We start from the raw sequence: 19,478 nt of genomic DNA, 5'->3' as shown, positions 1-19,478 counted from the left end.
AGAAAAAAGTCACCAAGAACTGATCAAACTAAAGCAGCATCAGACGCTCCTCTGCTCTCTGAGATAACGTGATGTGGTCGGAGCTCTCCTTGGTGCTGAATATGTGGGGACTCCGAGTGTGTGTGTGTGTGTGTGTGTGTGAGAGAGAGTGTGAGTGTGAGTGTGTGTGTGTGTGTGTTTGTAGCAGAGAGTGAGAGAGTGAGAGAGAGAGTGTGTGATAGTGTGAGAGTGTGAGAGGGAGAGTGAGAGGGAGAGTTTTCTGTTTGCGCAATACAAACACAGCTGGCTCTCCTGGCACCCCGCCATCCATGCAATCCGTCTTCACTGCCTACAAATGCGCGTTTTTCAGATTAATAATACACAGAGAGAAATGACAAATAGTCGAAGTGATCAAAGATTTAACATGTGGGAGCCTGAAAGCAAAATGGGTTTCATCTCCTGAATGTGACGTTGCTCCTGGAGCCGATTGAACAGGGACAGCGCGATTCCCTCCCCTCCGGTCGTGATGCAGTGAACCTGCTCTGCGCAGAACCAGGCTCGCTGTATAAAAACGGCTGCGCTCCCACAAACGGAGTACACCAACAAGGAGATCCGAGCGCATCAAGTCACTGCGGCTCATCAACCAAAAACAAATCCCAACCCAGCACCGAAGAAGACATGCAGGCAACAAAGAACGGAATCTGTTGGAGACTTTTTCTATTTTCATGCCTGTTTTTGGAGAGTTCATCTCAAGCCTTTGGCGGACAGACGCAGTTCATTTGCACGTCCGTACCCAAGGATATGGACATTTGCGCAGCCACTTTGCAGAACAGTGTGCCAGGAGAGGACTTGAAGACCACTGTTATGCAGCTGCGGGAGACGGTTTTGCAGCAGAAAGAGACGATCATGAACCAAAAAGAGACTATCAGAGAACTGACCTCAAAGTTGGCTCGGTGTGAGAGCCAGAGCGGCGCCGAGCCCGGGGACGCGCGGCCCGGGGGCAGGAGGAAAGAAGCTGGGACCAAAAACACAATGGGGGATGTATCGAGGGGCCCCGCTGACACTTTGGCGCAACTATCACAGACTTTACAGTCGCTGAAACAGAGATTAGAAAACCTGGAGGTAGGGACGTTTTACAACACTTTGGGTGACGCTGCGCAAAACTCCAAATTACAAAACAAGGCACTTTTCTTGACTCATATAATAATAATAATAATAATAATAATAATAATAATAATAATAATAATAATAATAATAAGTGATTCGGGTTTCTTATTGCCAATATTACGTTTAAATGTGCCATTTTATGAGCACACAAGAAAAATAAACCTCCCCAAATATACGTTAAATTGCATGTCCAGATGCACTGCAATAAGTCTAGATAAAACAAGTATTACCTCCCACTCACACTCATTCTGTACATTGAATGCTTCTTTTCCCCCTAACAGCAATTCAGCAGAAGTAACAACTCGGTGCAGGCGAACAGCCTCAAAGACCTGCTCCAAAGTAAAATCGACGACCTGGAGAAGCAGGTGTTGTCCCGAGTGAACAGCATCGAGGAAGGGAAGCCCGGACTTCGCAATGAGACGGAGCAGCGTGGGAGAGTGGAGTCTACCCTCACATCTCTACACCAGAGGATCACCGACCTGGAGAAAGGTATATAGGCTTGCGCACAAAAAGTAAAAGGAGATCTGGGAGGGTTCGGTGGGTGTGTGTAGAGATGGATGGGTGGAATGATCGATGATCGAGAAATGATAACGATCAGCATCCGAGATGAGATACAGTATCAGATCGCCTCAGTGTGGAGGGCAGGAGTGAGGACGGAACATGCAAAAAAACTAAAAATAAAAAACTCTTCTCTGCACATCCACTTTGGCATTATAAGCTTTTATGACATCAGCAGTCGATTTAATGTTTTACTCATCCGCACAAAGCTGAAGCAGCCCGGTAATTCTGCTCTAATTCATACAGATTAAAGCCTTTTAAACACGCAGTGAGCGATCCATCCCTCCATTTGCTCTGTGTTTGTTTGGGACAGCTCTGATACAAAAATAAAAATAAAAAATAAAAAACTTGTGTGGCAGTAAAATAGAGAGAGGAAGAAAACAAGAGATGAAGGTTAACAGCGTCAGTACTCCTGTGGTAGATTTATCATGCGAGATTACAGCAAATCTGGAAATTGTGAATTTGTTGTGTAACATGTAATTCCTACAGAATGTAAATCCCCAGGATGTGTGCCATGGGCTGAATGAAGTACCTGTGTGTTTGACAAAATAAAAAAGCGCACTGATATGTCCTTCTCCAAAGTGTCTGAACCCAACTGTTATCTATTTCTTCTCCACAGGTCAAAGAGAGAACAGGCCTCTGGATAAATTTCAGCTCACGTTCCCACTGAGAACCAACTACATGTACGCAAAAGTGAAGAAGAGTTTGCCAGAGATGTACGCCCTCACTGTGTGCATGTGGCTGAAGTCCAACGCGTCTCCGGGAGTGGGCACACCTTTCTCCTACGCGGTTCCGGGTCAAGCCAACGAGCTGGTCCTCATAGAGTGGGGAAACAACCCAATGGAGTTACTAATAAATGACAAGGCATGTCTAACGCACACAGTGGAAATGTTGCCATGCATTGATTTTAAACAAGTGTATTTATTTACTGCAGCAAACATTCACGTCATATCTATCTTCTTCTAGGTTGCTAAGCTGCCTATCCTTATCAATGATGGAAAGTGGCACCACATCTGCATAACCTGGACCACTCGTGATGGTGTTTGGGAAGCTTTCCAAGATGGCGTCAAGAGAGGGAGTGGAGAGAACCTGGCTCCATATCATCCTATCAAACCACAGGGCCTGCTGATCCTCGGTCAAGAGCAGGTAAACACAACACACACCTGTTTCAAATGCTTTCCACCTTCATGATGGTAAACACATTACGTTTCAAGCCACACAAACTACATTTGGAGAGCATACAGTACACGCCAAAAGTTTGGACACACCTTCTCATTCAATGCGTTTCCTTTTTATTTTCATAACTATTTACATTGTAGATTCTCACTGAAGGCATCAAAACTATGAATGAACACATATGGAATTATGTACTTAACAAAAAAGTGTGAAATAACTGAAAACATGTCTTGTATTTTAGATTCTTCAAAGTAGCCACCCTTTGCTTTTTTATTAATAAGGGAAAACAATTCCACTAATTAACTCTGACAAAGCACACCTGTGAAGTGAAAACCATTTCAGGTGACTACCTCATGAAGCTCATTGAGAGAACACCAAGGGTTTGCGGCACTATCAAAAAAGCAAAGGGTGGCTACTTTAAGGAATCTAAAATATAAGACATGTTTTCAGTTATTTCACACTTTTTAGTACATAATTCCATATGTGTTCATTCATAGTTTTGATGCCTTCAGTGAGAATCTACAATGTAAATAGTCATGAAAATAAAGAAAACGCATTGAATGAGAAGGTGTGTCCAAACTTTTGGCCTGTATTGTACGTCCTACTTTATTCGCTATAACAGGATGTTGGGGCAGGACATAATGCACAGGGGTTATTAAAAGACTTTGTTAAATACAACAGGTGTGTGTCATGATGTGGCAAACTAGCCAACAAGGTAGAAAAGTCATTTGTTTCCATTTTATTGTGACATTTTCAATTTTCAAGTCCATCCTCGCTGTAAATCACCTTATAGGTGAAATAAAGTGATTGGATCTTTAACTGGAACTGATCAAGAATCCCAGTGGATTGAAGATGCCTCATTTAATTTAATCAAAAAAAAAAAAAAAAATCCAGATAATCCAAGAGGCAATCTTTTTTTTTTTCCATGAAGCAGCCGGAGCAGAAAAATCATATCATCCTTGATTAAATTCATTGTTTTTTCCACAGGACATGCTGGGAGGAGGATTTGATGCCACACAAGCTTTTGTTGGAGACCTGGCAAATTTTCACATCTGGGATCGGAAACTATCTGTCGGAGAGATATACAATCTAGCGACGTGCAGCAGCAAGGCACAGGTGGGCAACGTTTTTGCGTGGCTGGAGACAAACCTTGATATTTACGGAGGTGCCTCGAAGTGGACATTTGAAGCTTGTCGCCAGCTCAACTGAACTGCAGGGAAGAGAAGATCAACACATTTGTTAAAGCCACTCTGTTGTCACAGCATCGGTAAACTAAAGTGAAAGATCAGGATTATTTCAATGAATAGCATCTGGATTTGTTATAGATATTCGAAAAGATCAATTGTGGACACTGGATAGATTTTTTACCAGATATTCATGAGGAACAGGTCACTGCAAATGGACGCTTTGGCATCCTGTGGTGCTCGAATGCACCGTCAAGCCTAATTGTGGTTTGAAAAAAAAGCAGCCCGGAGCCGCTCCAGAGAGCAGAGGATGCTCTCTGAGACCAAAATGCCCGGCCAGCATCAAAAGTACAGTAGGTCATGTAGTTTTTAGCCAACAGATGTCACGCAATTCAACAAAAATGACTGACTTCTTCAAATGTCTTTTCTGTCTCGACTGCCAGGGATTTTCACTGTGAAAAAGGACTAGGTGGACTTCTTTAAAAGGAACGTGCTCTTCAAGAGGTCACGAATTAGACAACATTGTTTCTCTCTCACCATTTGTTCTCTACCACCACTTGCTTGACGTGATTTTGTGTAAAGGACGTATTTATTGCCAACCTTCGAGCCTGAGTGCCTTGGGCTGTTGAAAAAAAAAACTCAGCACATTCATTATGATTTGCAGTGTTCGTTTATTTTACTGTTAATTCATTTTGAAAAGAAGTGTTTCTTGTAAGACTCTGAATGGAGGTAGGATCAGATTGTTCATTGTAAATGGATGAGATTGTTTATTGTAAAATGCAATTCATTGATGATAATGACGCATTTGGCAGATGTTTGTACTTCAATGGAAATGTTCTCTGTACAGTAACAGCATGTCTTAACTTCTGTAAATGCTGCGTCAGCATCTATGATCTTTGCTTTTACTATCTGACTTCTGGTTTGAGATTTTATACTGTATTGTTATATGCTTAAAGCATGGCAACACGGACAGATTAAAAAAAAGTTCTAGTTTTTGTAATAAATTGTGATACTTGAATCATACACAGGTGTTACATTTATTCGAGAAATGTGCACACTCTTTATGACGCACAGATCTGATGAAATATGGTCTCAATTTGCTACAATAAAAGGTCTAGTGTACAATGGAGGCTTTCCAAATGGCAGAATAGCTGGTGAACAAAGTGGAGCATTTAGCAGCTAAAAAGCCAGATATTTTTGTCAGGAGTTGGTGACCAAAAACAGAGCTAAAACCAGAGTAGATTTGCATTGCCAGACCGTCCTCCATAGCATTGCGGAAAAGGGTCTGGCTAGTCCACACAGCATTCAGGGATGGAAGAAATACACGCTCTGGTTTATAGGCATTTCTTTAAACCAATCACAATCATCTTGGGCAGTCTAGCTAGCTGTCTGGATTTACCCTGCAGAGATCTGAGGAGCAGTTAACCATAGTCTTCATAAATCAACCCGAGTTTAAAATTCCAACACAAAGAAAGCGGAAGGTACCGGACATCCGGCCGAAAAGAGTGAAATTTCCAGCGGCAACGGAGCAATCCCAGAAGTGGAATGTCATGGATATAGACTAAAACCGGAGTGAATATTATATATTATAATATTATATTCATTAGGTGTCCAGAAAAACGACTCCCAGTAGATGATAATGTTGCTCCGTTTCTGCTGGGTGTGTAAATCAAGGGTTGATGCATAGACACGATAAGTGAAGCCAAAACATCTTGATTGCCCCCTGGTGGCTGGCAGCGGTATAGGTCATAAATCACGCCCCCTCCATGTTAGCTGATGGGACATGAGCCAAACTAATCTAAGTAGCCAACACCTCAAATAGGTAGATCTTATCACACCGATGTTTGTTCAGTGTTAATTTTTGATAGGTTTGGTTTTTATTAATTATTTGATGGTATAGAAATTAGGAAAAACGTCATGATTGACAGCTATGATTGACTCACGATTGGTCGGGCAAGTGTATGGCCGGGACTGATAGGGCGGCTCCACCATCTGATCATTATATGCGCAGAGTCTGGCTCCAAAATTACAAGATGGCAGCGCCTGTATCCGGGATATTTTGGCTTCATATTCATACAGTGGGAGGAAGTTGACACGCGTCGTCCATCTTTATATACAGTCTATGGAGTAAATAAGCAACTGTTTGCTACAAAGTTGGCCATAACAGCCTAAAACATGATAATATGTCAGTGTTGGGGTGTTTTTTACGGCTTGTTTGCGCTGCCACCAAGAGGCCAACAAAAAAATCTGTCTACGCATATTCAGTTCAATGACCATGAAATAAAGTCTACTGTCCAATCAACACAATTCGTACAGCAGTACCTTTTTTCTGGGGAGACTACAGTACGCCTGTGTGCCAACAATACAGTAGCATCCTCAAATTAACTGTCAAGAGGCAACAGAAAGTTTCATGTCACTATCTCATTAAAAATCTTCCAGACAGTAAACATTGAGCAATTTGCACCTCTCTTAGTAGCATCAGTATCAATACTTGGTTAATATAAAACTGCTATACTGAAGAGCACCTCTAAGCTTTAAGCCAATTAAAACTGGATTACCTAAAGGTGGTCTACGATTCTAATCCAATAAACTTGTTTCAATTCAATGAATATCTCCTCACGGTCCGCTAGTAGGCAATTCTGTGTGTGCGCTGAAAAGAAATCCGGTGTTCATACACAGCCTTAGCTCTGTAAATGGAAAACAACAAAGTGGCTCTGACCGAGTCATACAACCCTATTCCGTTCATGCTCGTGCAAAGGACAGGAGAAAGGCCATAGATGTATAAAGAAAAAATTTATTGGGAGCAACAGGGATGGTAAATCTGGCTCATGCTAACATTCTGAAGGAGCACTGATGGGATATTTGTTTGACAGTTGAGTTCAAATATCAACAATTTTTCTCCAGAATTGCAGACTCCACCTTTAAATGGCTTTAACTGTTGATATTTCTTTACATGGTTTCATCACAACTTCTCGCACAATTCAGTATGGCACGGTTCAGGCCTATACATGAGTCTAGAAAAACAACACTAGATAGAAAAAAAAGTTAAGTGGTTTATTTTTTACCATGTTTTACAATCATATACTGTATTTCTTACAGTATATGACAAATAGGCTATTTTATTGTGGTGAAATCCTACTTAGTCCCATTTAAATGATGGCAAATAGAAAAATCCCATAGCATAATGTAAACCAGTACAAATACTCCGAAACATATCTGCATGTGGGATTTGAACTTTTCGTCCATGAAGAATAGATAAAGGATTAAGAAAGTGATCTTGCCTCCGCCTTTCAAAAACGTCACTTTTCTTTAATGAGATTCAATCTCGAGGTGGTAAAGTTCACGAGAAGTTCTTGAGGAGTACGCTGTAGATACACCAGCTTCTCAACCAGAAATAAATCACTTCTGCAATGGAGTACAGATACACCCTTACATTTACACTGTAAGTACACACATTTTTACACACTACATAAATTGTAAACACACGCTATTTCTGTCAACAAAAGGTTGGTGTTGAGGTCATACATCTCTATCCAAATTAATCAAAGCTGACTCTGCTCGCATTAGAGGGGATAGTAGGGTCTGAAGGTCTTTCCTTTATTGTTAGTGAGGTCCTTCAGTCCCACTACAGTCGGGTCACACGTCCCGCAAATTGGTTTCCATTCTCTACCTATGAGGCTTTGGGACATCTTTACATCAGTAGTTTTTCCCCAGGCACCAGACGAACTTCAGCCCATACCTATCGCACAGCCATTACTGATGGCTAGTCTGACACATCTGGTGTTGGATTTCAGTGCAAATTATTTTTGTTGAGAAGCAAAAGTCACACACAAACACGACTACATATCCAGACAGACAGACAGGTACAGACAGACACACACATACACAGTATGATCTCTTCTTGAGTGGCCACTGGAGGCTGAGGAAGATATCAACTTCAACATCCACCAGACCTTGTTGACCTCCAGTACAGACCACAATTGTCAAAAAAAAAAATTCTCTCTTGACCTAAATCTTGCCCCATATCTTGTCAGGTACATTTTTGGCACAGCGAGATAATAGCCAGCCTATTGACCTATCCCCAGCTTTTCTCAGCCCTAATTGGTTTGTTCCTGCATGCACTCAGATTCAAATTAGGTTAGAGGACGGGTCAAATATGAGATGAATTTTTATCCACCACATCTGGCTTCTCTTATTTCACTCTTTGTTTGAATAGCACATGACGCACATTCATTACATCTGTTTAAAAAAAAGAAGCTTTTCCATAGAGAATTGTGCTACTGTCCTTGAAATTACTGAGCTGTTTTAGTGGAGAGGGTTTGTGAAAAACAAGCCTTTTACGTCATTAAGGAGACCATTTATTTGCTGCATTTTTTTTCTGCATTATTCAATAACAGCATCCAATTTCAAGATTTGCAGATGGATTCGCCAGTTCTTGGTGCTTGTAAACATCCAACTTTTTTCACATATTTAATTTGTACTCACACACATCAGCAACTATCCCTCTTCACACTGAACAGAAAAAATAAATGTAGCTCAGTATGAGATCCTCGTCCTGTACGAAGTAACACAGAAATACAAACCTAAACTACTGCCATGCCAGCTAGAGCTGAAGATCTTTGCTGTTCTCCGACACTCTAATGAGTCTTTTGTAGGCCTACAGTCGGGCTGTAAACGGGTTCGGGCTTTTAAAAAGCTGTCAATCAAAATGTATTTGTCGGGCTCGGGCCTTTTCGGGACGTACTTTTAAGGCCCGATTACAGCTCTAATGCCAGCAGCTCTGTGAAGCTGTACTGCACAGTGGGTCTTTGAGCTAACTGCTAACATCAGCATGCTAACATGACGGTCTATTAAGCCCCTCCCCCCACAAGGGAGAATGAATGTGTGTGCATGAGCAGTGATTGACACGCAGTTAGACCCCCCCTGGCACTGATAGGTGCATCTGAACAGGGAGCTTTGGATTTTTGCAAATCTCACTACAGGCTGTAGGTGGTGCCAGAGGAGACAGATTTTATTTTTAAATGACTTGCTTCATGTAGTTCTACTCGAATATAGGGTCAGTTTCAGCTAATATGACAGAAAGTTAGTTTTATAAGTCTTACATACTGCACCTTTAATACATACCTGTCAAGTATCCCATTTTGGCTGGGAAAGTTCCATATTTTACCCTTCTTTCCCGCCGTCCTCCCGTATTAGTATTTTCCCGTAAATCTCCCGTATCTTAACCTGCGTTATTAAAAAATAATAATAGCCCGGGCCCGAGCGGAGTAAAAAAAAAAAAAAAAACATTCCCAATCTGAGCTCTGTCATTAGCCTCGCGATAACTTCCACCTGCAGTAGGCAGTAGCCTACTACAGGTACTGTAGGTGGCAGTTGTCGCGAGTTTAGTGTGAGGTCATATGATGAGTGACAACGCAGGGAAAAAAAAGAAAAAAAACTTATGAAGGCTTTACTAGACTTTCCCCATAGCAATGCAAGTTCAGAAAGGGTGTTAGCATGGTACGAAAGATTGTTACAGAGAATGACGTTAGACTGTTTGCGCTCTACTCTCATGTAAAATTACAGTTTTTTCCAATTGCTGAAACACAATTTTGCAAACTAGTGTGGTTTTATCAAAATACTTAACACAATTCACAAAACCACACACCCAAACTGCAAAATACCATATATATCCTGCAAAATGAAGCACTGCAACCAAAACTACATATAGCATTATCAAAATCAAACTTTTGCACCACATGACACACACTTCATTCATATTACCAGATTTTTGTCTAACCAACTACACACTGTTGGGCATAATGAAAAGCACTCTCATCTTTCGTATGCTTTGTCATAATACTAAAATAGTTCAAATTGTGGAAAATTCGTCAGATTGTTCACATGCACAGACCTTAGCATGGTCATTGCACAGTTCTTATCATGTCACTGCATTTCTGTGTGATTTTCATTTTTATTTTTATTCTTATGTATGTGTGATACATGTGTGTATATGTGTTTGTTGTGTTACAGTAAGGTTGTCTAAGCTACTGGATCCTAAAATTTCCTTCGGGATGAATAAAGTGTCTATCTATCTATCTATCTATCTATCTATCTATCTATCTATCTATCTATCTATCTATCTATCTATCTGCAGATACACACACATGATGTTGAAACATTTATGTTTGAATTCTTAACCAAACAAGTCAGTGCAACATATGGAGAGCAGATATATTTACATAGGACTGAACAGAAATATGCTCACAACAAACAGTAAACTGAAAAAGAAAATTGCAGAAAAAATATATAGAAAAAAAAGAGGTGCTCACATGTGGTCTTTTTATGGTGCTTACTTTATGATTGAAGTGGTAACAATAAAGCATTGAGGTGTTTGGCCAGGTGGCGCATATGTTGGCCAATTAGCTCATGTAGTGTCATTTTGAATGGCAGTGTTTAGAAATGGCAGACATGTGACTTTATGTCAGATTGTTGTGCCTTATGCAGAGAACCGTGTTCAGTGCATTTAAAAAGGGCCATTTCGAATTGCAAAATGTGTGTAAAGCAGAAAATGTGTTTAGACTTTTGGAGACTTGAGAAGAGGTTTTGCTCTCTGTGTGTCAGTTCAAATAATTGTGCTATGCATGTCATTTTAGTGTGTTAGCAATTGGAAAAAACTGTAAACACTCTGGCCCAGCCCACAAATACACTCCTTCCAAAACAGTCTTAAAGAATGCAAAGTCTGCAACAAATTTGTACAATAACTCACTAAAAGAGTAAAGAAAAGTTATGTGAAATGAAAAGAAAAACTGTAAAAGAAAAGCAATATGAAATGAAAAGAATGTGTGGAATGAAAATGAAATGTAAATGTAAAGACAAGCAATATTATAAATTGTAAATGTTTTCAGCATTCTGCATCAAGTGGTGATTTTAGCTTTCTTGTACACCTGTCTTAAAATGTAAGCCATGGAGCTTGGTTGGGGTGGTGGGACTGCTCGCAGTGGGCGCCGGAAAATTTCCCTTATTTTCAAATCCAAAACTTGACAGGTATGCTTTAATATGCTGATGTTTGGCAGGTATAATGTTTACCATGTCCACTGTCTCTGTTTAGCGTACAGCGTAAACACAAAAATAGAGTCAAAAGTGATGGGAATGTCATTCGTTTTGCAGGTATTTATCCATAAAGTATTTTTCCAAGGTACTAGATGTCAGGGATTAAAGTTATTCCAATTCATGCTCTGGGGACCACAAATGTGTGTACCATATTTGGTTGTAATATCCCATAATCCCATAGTTATTGAGCCATTTCACTGAAAAGCAAAAATGTCAACCTAATAGCTGCTAGCATAGCTAGAAATGTCTTCTATTTATCTTATTAAGAAAGTGACAATTGAATGTAACAAAAACTGAACTGATAAATTCAGATAACGTGAGAATTGAAGAAGAACTCCACTGATTTTACACATCAAAGTCTGTTACATGGGCTACAGGGTTTGAGAAGCACCACTGCATAAGTAAGGCTAAATTGCCTCAGTGTCGGTTGGGGCTGAAGCCTACAAGTTTGAAAATGAAAATAACCTGGGGGTGTGGAGTTAGAAAGAAGTACGTTTATCAGACCCCTGTACCACATGAACCCATACAAAAGAAGAAAACTTGAGAGACCAATCAAACATATGTTGAGGTGGTCGTCTCTTCCGGCAAAAAGCCACTGTATTGTAGCAGTGGGACAGTAGAAAACATCCCCTACCCAACGACTCCTTACTGTGCTTTATAAGGCACACATGAATCGCTCATCAAGTAGCTGATGAAAAATTCATGACAATAGAATAGGAAAACAAACAAAAACTCTAGGTGGGCGTGAAAGACATTTAACTGTCCCACTGAAGCTGAATAAGAGTCGGCTTTGCTTTGAAAAATTATAATACTGGTGACACAGGCAATCTGCTGATCAATGTTGTTGTTCAGGGAAATGTGTTTTTAATGGCAAAGAGATTATCTGCACAAATAGGAAAATGGTAATATTTGAGAGGTTGATTGCATCATTTGCGTAAGCCATTAGTATCCTTTTATTGGATCATACGGCGCTTACTGCAAAAACGCTGAGACGTGTTTTTCTTTTTTAGGATTTTTAGCATTTGATTGGTTCCATGAGTAATATCTTAATGCACCACTTAAATATCATTACAGTAAAGCTTGGGCACGCAGTACTGCTGATGAACTCTTTAAACAAATATGGGATGCCAATGGAGGACCAAACAAAAGGGACTTTGGCTTGCATGGTGAAACAGAATATACATGAGACACACATCTATCCATACTTGTCCTTAATCTCAGAGCTACTTCTGCAGCTGTCAGGGTCGTGCTCAACCCTCCATGCTACTGAATGAATAATTGATTTCTTCCCAACATGGGAAATTCCCTCTTCAGAGTATCACCCAATGAGCCTCGGACCAAATATATGCAAAACATGTCCTTCCTCAAGGGAAATGCAAACACAAAATCACACCACTGTTTTCTTAACGCTTCCTTGAAGTGTTTGCCAGGTGGGTAGGTATCAAATTATTTTTCAAAGGGAGAGATTATATTGGATTGTTGTAAGTGTAAACACTATAGTCGCTCAATTTTGTTTGTACTTTACACACATATTATGAACTCCACAGTGTACACTTGAGATACATACTGAGCCACATTGGCAGTGTGACAGGCAGCGTTGTGTCTGCTAGAGATTTAATGATCCACAGGAGCTAGGGTGTTACAGTCGCATGACAATCTAACACAACCACCAAAGTTTTACAGTTTGAGGGTTTCATGTTTACCATTATTAATCAACGTCAGACTCATAATGTAACTGTTCATCAATCCCAGGTTATTCTACAGCGTCTTCAATACGCTATAGTGCAGATGACAGGACATTATGACACTTAACACAGACCTCTGTCCGCCTGTCCACAACCGCCATTTGCAACAAAAAGACCCCAACAGTCCAACAGCTGATTTTTATTTTTCTAAAATATAACACTCTGGGAGTCTAAACTTGTGTTGTCAGTGCATCTCCTATAAGAGCATTATTTTTCTTGTCTAATAGATGGTAGAGGGGATAAGTGGTGCATTTCAACACTTCCTGGCGGTCTTCCTTCCTTTGGCTCAATGCCCCCTCTCTGCAGCTCGTTTCTGGTCGCCTCTGCACACAAGACTTGCATTTTAACTCTCCAATGGTCAGATTGAATGTAGGATTATTGGTAGAAGAGATTAGTCTTCAGTGTTTAAGGGTAGTGTTGGCTTGTTGCAGCTTTTGTGCACCCAGCACTGATAACAATATATGGAAGAGGATTGCATTTCAATGTATTGGTTACCTGTAATCTATATATTTTTCGACTGGATTATATTATACCACACCAGTCATATTTAGATCTACAGATTTGCATGAAGCTACTTCTTCTACAATACCAAAGTTTAACTGAGTGCATTTTGGAAATCGCTATTCTTACTAAATTACTATAATTTGAATGGATTGTATTGGTGTATGCCTAAATTGCCCAATTTGGTGATTTTTTTCCTGTTTGCAACTTTTGTTGATTCACTTCCACATTTTGAGATGCAAAGTGGGAAATATCAGAGCCTGCTTGCAAACATCCCACATATCTGACTGTAATTATCACCAGGATGCTAATATTTACCATAAATCTGACATGACGCATAATTTTATCTCTTCCTCATCATCAATCTCCCTCCATCTTTAAAATGGTCCCTTTCTCTACTCACGCTCCTTCCTCTCTTGCTCTTGGCAGTATGCCATGGCTGGGCTTTATCCACAGGCGTCTTATGACAGAAGCCGGCACAACAGGAATATTTTTCATGAAGATGCCACAATCCCTGCACCCCATGGGAGCAATGCCAGGGGCTGTTTTCCATAATCAGGTCAATCACAAACAGCCACCACAGAGCCCTCCATCACACACACACACACACACACCAGGTGGCGTGGCGCGTGGAGGTCTGCTCCGTGTGCAAGAGTAATCACTAAGAGCGTGGCAGCAGCGCTGAGGCAAGCAGTGACAGAGGAACCGCAGGTGTCCTTACCTAACCTGGCAGGTGCACTATGAGGCAGGAAACTCAAATTCTGTCAAAAGTAGAGATCGACCGATACTGGTTTTTCAAGGCCGATACCGACACAGATTATTAGTAGTTAATGAAACCGACAAACAATATTTGGAACCGATATACATTTACAGTGAAATTGAAAATCTAAGTCAAAACTTTTTTGAATTGCTTTAAGGAAGTATTTAATACATTACAAACTTTCAACATAATACGCAGTAAAAGAGAGTCAGATAGTGTTGTGGGCGGGACATTAAGTCAGACTCAGTGGTGAGTGAAACCGAAGCAGAGCGACAGACAGAGCTGTAGCGGAGCCAAAGTAGCACACTTTTTAACAATCGGTTTATCAACAGTAATTGGGGAGGGCCGATAATCGGTCTATCCCTAGTCAAAAGTAAACTTGCGCATAGCACTAAAAAAAAGCACAGACACCAGCGAACGATTCCATAAAAAATATTCTGGCAAGTGAGATACTGTACATTGTTATACTTGCAAACTAGCAATAAATGTCGTTTTGCAGTGAAATGATGTTTGGACAGATACAAAAGGGATATTTCTCCACAGGAGCACAACTTTAAATGAACGCAAGTTATGTGGGAGGGTATAGTATATAGTTCAGTACCATGTGAGTGAAGGACGGTGTCCTAAGCTTGTAATTGACTGAACTGTTTGACAGAAATCAAAACAGTCCATCATACCATCCCGCACGTAGGTGTAACAAAATGAATGTAGTCAGAAGCAATATTGAACAGATGGAATTTATGTCAAGGTAAACTGACTTCAATCTAAACAGCTTCAGGTTTAAAGAAAAAAAAGGTAGAGTTTATCCTGCAAAGAAACTGGAGGTGGAGGTCATCTTTTTCAGGTATGTACAGTATAACCCCTTTGTTTTTATTTTAAAAGCAGGTTGATTGCAATGTAAATTTACAAAAGAATGATTCAGGAGAGAGCACTAGGCGACTCCAAACTAAATAAATGTTTCAGTGGATTTTTGCTGAGCGACAAAAAAAACAAGGACAGGTGAAGAGTGAAAAGGATTAATTTACCAGGGAAACATTAACCATTATTTCAGACAGTTGTTTGCCGTTGTCCCTTACCACTACCCAGTATAGAACTCAAAATAACGGAGATTGTCCGGTAATTAGTGCTCAGGGCTCTAGTCATTGAAATATTTAAAAAATCAAGCAAATGTTGAAGGTGACTAAAAGCAATTACAAACTGCACAAATAAAGCAGAGATGCAGAAAGTTCAATGACAAGAGTTGACAAGATACTGTATGAAGTAAACACAAGTACTGTGAAGCCAGTGTCACAGCAGGATGTATTAGTGGAAAACAAAAGGCAAAGTAAAGACATCAAAATGGATAACTACAAATATAATTTACCCTTGGAATACCCAAAGATGGGACAGACTGTTAGATAAACACAACATGCAGGAAAATAAAAGGAACTCTGAAAGCACAGAGCGGATCCTACCCCAATCTACCTCAACGGGGAATTTTCTGGGAACCCCCATCTCGGGGGACCTCTCCTGGTCTGCAAACACCACTGCGATTGTTAACATGACATAGCATGCGACTACACTTCCTGATGGCTTTCTACCGCTCCTCCATTGACAGTGTAATGGCGTAGTGCATGTCAGTTTGGAACGTTGGCTGCTCAGCAGCAGACAGCAGAGCTCTTCAGAGGGTCATCAACACCACACAGAAAATCCCCGGCTGCCCTCTGCCCTCCCTGGAAGAGATCTCCAGCTCCCACTGCCTCTGCAGAGCCAAAAAAATTCTAAAAAGGAGTCTCCCTATCTGGACACCCCCTGTTTGACCTGTTGCTCTCCGGCAGGCACTACAGGACCATCAAAGCACAGAGTTTCTTTCCCTGGGCCATAAGCACACTTACCTCCAATGCTTAACTTACAATATGTTGCCTGTTTTTAGGACAATCCTACTGGAACTTGTGCAATATTAACATTTACTCTAGTGCAGTAATTTCATTAATGCTAGTGGAATAATTAAATCGATTCTGGTGCAATACATGTTCTTATTCCAGTGCATAATTACATTGCATTTTTGTATTTATTTAACCTAATATTTTAGAACCTGTGTTTTCGGCTGTGGACTTTTGTTTGCTGAAGTTGTTTTGTTTTTGTGGTGTTTTCCTGTGTGTTTTTAATTTCACCGATCAGCGCTCCTAATTTCATTGTATTGTGTACAATGACAATAAAAGGCTTTCAATACTGCCCACACTACCACAGCTACTGGATAACTACCTCTCAGCTTAGACATGCTTTGAAATATGTTCAAACAGAAAACTATAACTACAAAAAAACTATGACAAAGACAGAAAATCAGATCTACACCCTTTTACAAAAGGTCTGCATACAGAAAAAAGACCAGATATGGGTTGTCAGGAATGAAGCAAATCGCAGGTTAAGAGGTGGCCTTGAAAATAAAAAATAAAAAATAAAAAAAGGCCTGAAAGCGGTTCAGTCAGAGTGGGGCACCAGGCTGATAGTAAAGAGGAGAGATGGCAAAAAAGCTGCGCCAGAGAAAATGAAAGAAGGGAGAAAGGACATCGCTAGGGCTAATCAGACCTCAGTCCTCCTCACTATAGAGGAGGAAGAGCTGAAACTCATAGAAATCATAAAAAAAAACTAAAGGTGACACTGTGGAAGAGAGCTTGAGTAAAGAAATGACTGAAGGAGAGCTGGAAGATTATAGAGCAGAAAAGCTGGAGCAGGAAAGGCCAATGAGAATAGCGCCCCCCTCAGATGTATCACTACTGCAAGCCTCCAATTCCTCCTGTCACAATGTAAGACCGCACTGTCTCAAGGGTATTACAGAGCGTGACATGACCAGGTTTTAGAAACACCTGGGTAAGATGCTGAAAGTCTGTAGGGAATTAACAAAAGCCAAGGATAAAGGACCTTGTCTGTATTTGTCAGGACAAGAGGAAGCACTGATGGAGTCCATAAAGTCTCCTCTGACCTGGCAAAAAGGGTAATATTAAAGCTGACCTGAGCAGGCAGCTTCCAGTTTCCCAGAGGATCACCATGACATCCATCCACCACACAGAGACCCTTTTCCTAACTGAGTGCACGCACACACAGCTTCAAGATCACTGGGGAATACAGACGCACTGGGTGCGTTCATTGTAGAAAAAGAAATGGAACTTCAATTTCTTTTTGTGGGTAATAACACTTTTAAGAAAACGTTAACACACCTCAAATCATTTGTGGCTCAACAGGTGGAGCGGGCCGTCCACTAATTGGAAGTTCGGCAGTTGGATCCCTGGCTCCTCCGCATGAGGTCATAGGGAGCAAGGTTACCTCCCCTTTCTCTGCTTTGCCCACCCAGAGAATTTGGCCCACCCAAAGAGAGAGAGACATCATGGCTTTCAAATGAGAAAAGTGTCAGTTAGTCAAGGCCACACCCTCCACCTTGCCCCCCCTCTCTCTCCTCCTCAATAGCTACAGACACAGAAATGGCACATACTAAGGAAAGCTCATTGTGGGACTGGCTCTAGTGGCTGTAATTCTGCACCAAGGCTGAATTTCGAGAAAGAGACTTCAGATACAATATTAGGGGACCACTAAGGTCTATATAAAAGAGACTTCAGATACAGTAGTAGGGGACCACTAAGGCCTATATAAAAGAGACTTCAGATACAGTATTAGGGGACCACTAAGGCCTATATAAAAGAGACTTCAGATACAGTATTAGGGGACCACTAAGGCCTATATAAAAGATACTTCAGATACAGTATTAGGGGACCACTAAGGTCTATATAAAAGAGACTTCAGATACACTATTAGGGGACCACTAAGGTCTATATAAAAGAGACTTCAGATACAGTATTAGGGGACCACTAAGGCCTATATAAAAGAGACTTCAGATACAGTATTAGGGGACCACTAAGGTCTATATAAAAGAGACTTCAGATACAGTATTAGGGGACCACTAAGGTCTATATAAAAGAGACTTCAGATACAGTATTAGGGGACCACTAAGGTCTATATAAAAGCATCCAAAGAACACCATATCATGGGACCTTTAAGGCTACTTTCAAGTGCAAACAAAGTACACAATACACTGAATATTCCATAAATTGAAATACCGGCAGTAAATTACAATATAGCCTACTGATACTGAAAGATTGGATGGTTCTCTCTGATCATGATGAAGACCATATACTGGCAGAAAGATCTGAACTGTAATTGTGCTGGGTTATTTACTTTTATCTCCAGTGATGTAATATTCGCCCAAAAGGCAGCACTCCTACGCGCTTTCTTATTAAAAACAACAACAATCTAAGAGCACACATTAAGTAGCCGTTTTCACTTTCACGATTGCCTTCTTATGACCCAAAATGAAATATCGTATGCATGGAGATCTGAGTCACCGCTGATTCCCATTGTTGGTCTAAAGAGGGTCCAGGCAGCAAGGAATCTCCAACACATGGTTTTTCTGCCTGGAATAGTGAGAATACAGGCCCATTAATTAAGCATAAAGTATCAGAACAGTATGTGTAACTAGCTTTAATGTAAGAAAAATAGAAGCTTCTCTGTGCAGCGCTTGTAAGCTTCGAGATTCTTCTTCTATATAACTTTTTCACTAATCGGACCTGATGAGGGGGTTGTCAGCTGTTAGGGCTCTTTCCGTGAAAAATGGCTGTGTTTGTGGTAATTGTTTGATTAAAAAATGAACCAGCTCAATCCACCTTTTGGAGAAACTACCAACAGGTACAGAAAATACAGAATTATTTCATCATCCACAACAAAATAAACCACCTTTTTATTGGACTATTCCTGCTGCCATGTAGTCTGTCAGGTGCAGAGCACAGAGGCAAACATAGATGGCTTATAAATGGGGGAAAATAATACAGACTGGAAATCAAGAAGGGGCGTTGGCCCGATTTACCAATGATTAGCTACATGTCCATGTTTTTACAGTTGCAATACTTGTCAAATCTATCTCTGCCTTTATGTGGTAAGTCAACTAAAATGCTTGTGAAGTACAATCAATGAAATAACAAATAACAGCAACACAAGAGGTTTAGACCACCGTATTATTATCAAGGGTTTCCCTACCATTATAAGGCTTATGTGCAGCACCCAAGCTGCTTTTGGCACCACCTAAAAGAAATGTAATGTAATGTAAAATCAATGTGAGCGTCAAAACTAACTAAAAGACTTTTCTCAGATCTAATGATTGTAGTCGGTCCCCAGTGGACTTCTTCAGAAGTTTTGTGATTCAGCTTTTTGAGTGTCATTTATTTATTTATCTGCTCTAGCTTTTCCAACGTTTTAGACACAGATATGGTAATAATAATGCTTCAAAAT

General features: G+C 40.5%; 1 protein-coding gene across 1 annotated transcript; it reads left to right on the top strand.

Moving 5' to 3' along the window:
* Positions 1-553: 553 nt before the first annotated feature.
* On the top strand, positions 554-5,087 carry nptx1l (neuronal pentraxin 1 like). Its single transcript, XM_039826258.1, has 5 exons — positions 554-1,101; positions 1,428-1,635; positions 2,324-2,568; positions 2,671-2,850; positions 3,868-5,087. The coding sequence occupies exons 1-5, from the start codon at positions 658-660 to the stop codon at positions 4,087-4,089; spliced, it is 1,299 nt and encodes a 432-aa protein (XP_039682192.1). The 5' UTR covers positions 554-657; the 3' UTR covers positions 4,090-5,087.
* The last annotated feature ends 14,391 nt before the right edge of the window (positions 5,088-19,478 follow it).

This window comes from Perca fluviatilis, chromosome 15 (assembly GCF_010015445.1).
Source record: "Perca fluviatilis chromosome 15, GENO_Pfluv_1.0, whole genome shotgun sequence".
Classification (NCBI taxonomy): Eukaryota; Metazoa; Chordata; class Actinopteri; order Perciformes; family Percidae; genus Perca; species Perca fluviatilis.
Note: the sequence above shows the minus strand (reverse complement) of the source record. Positions and strands in the feature narration are given on the sequence as shown.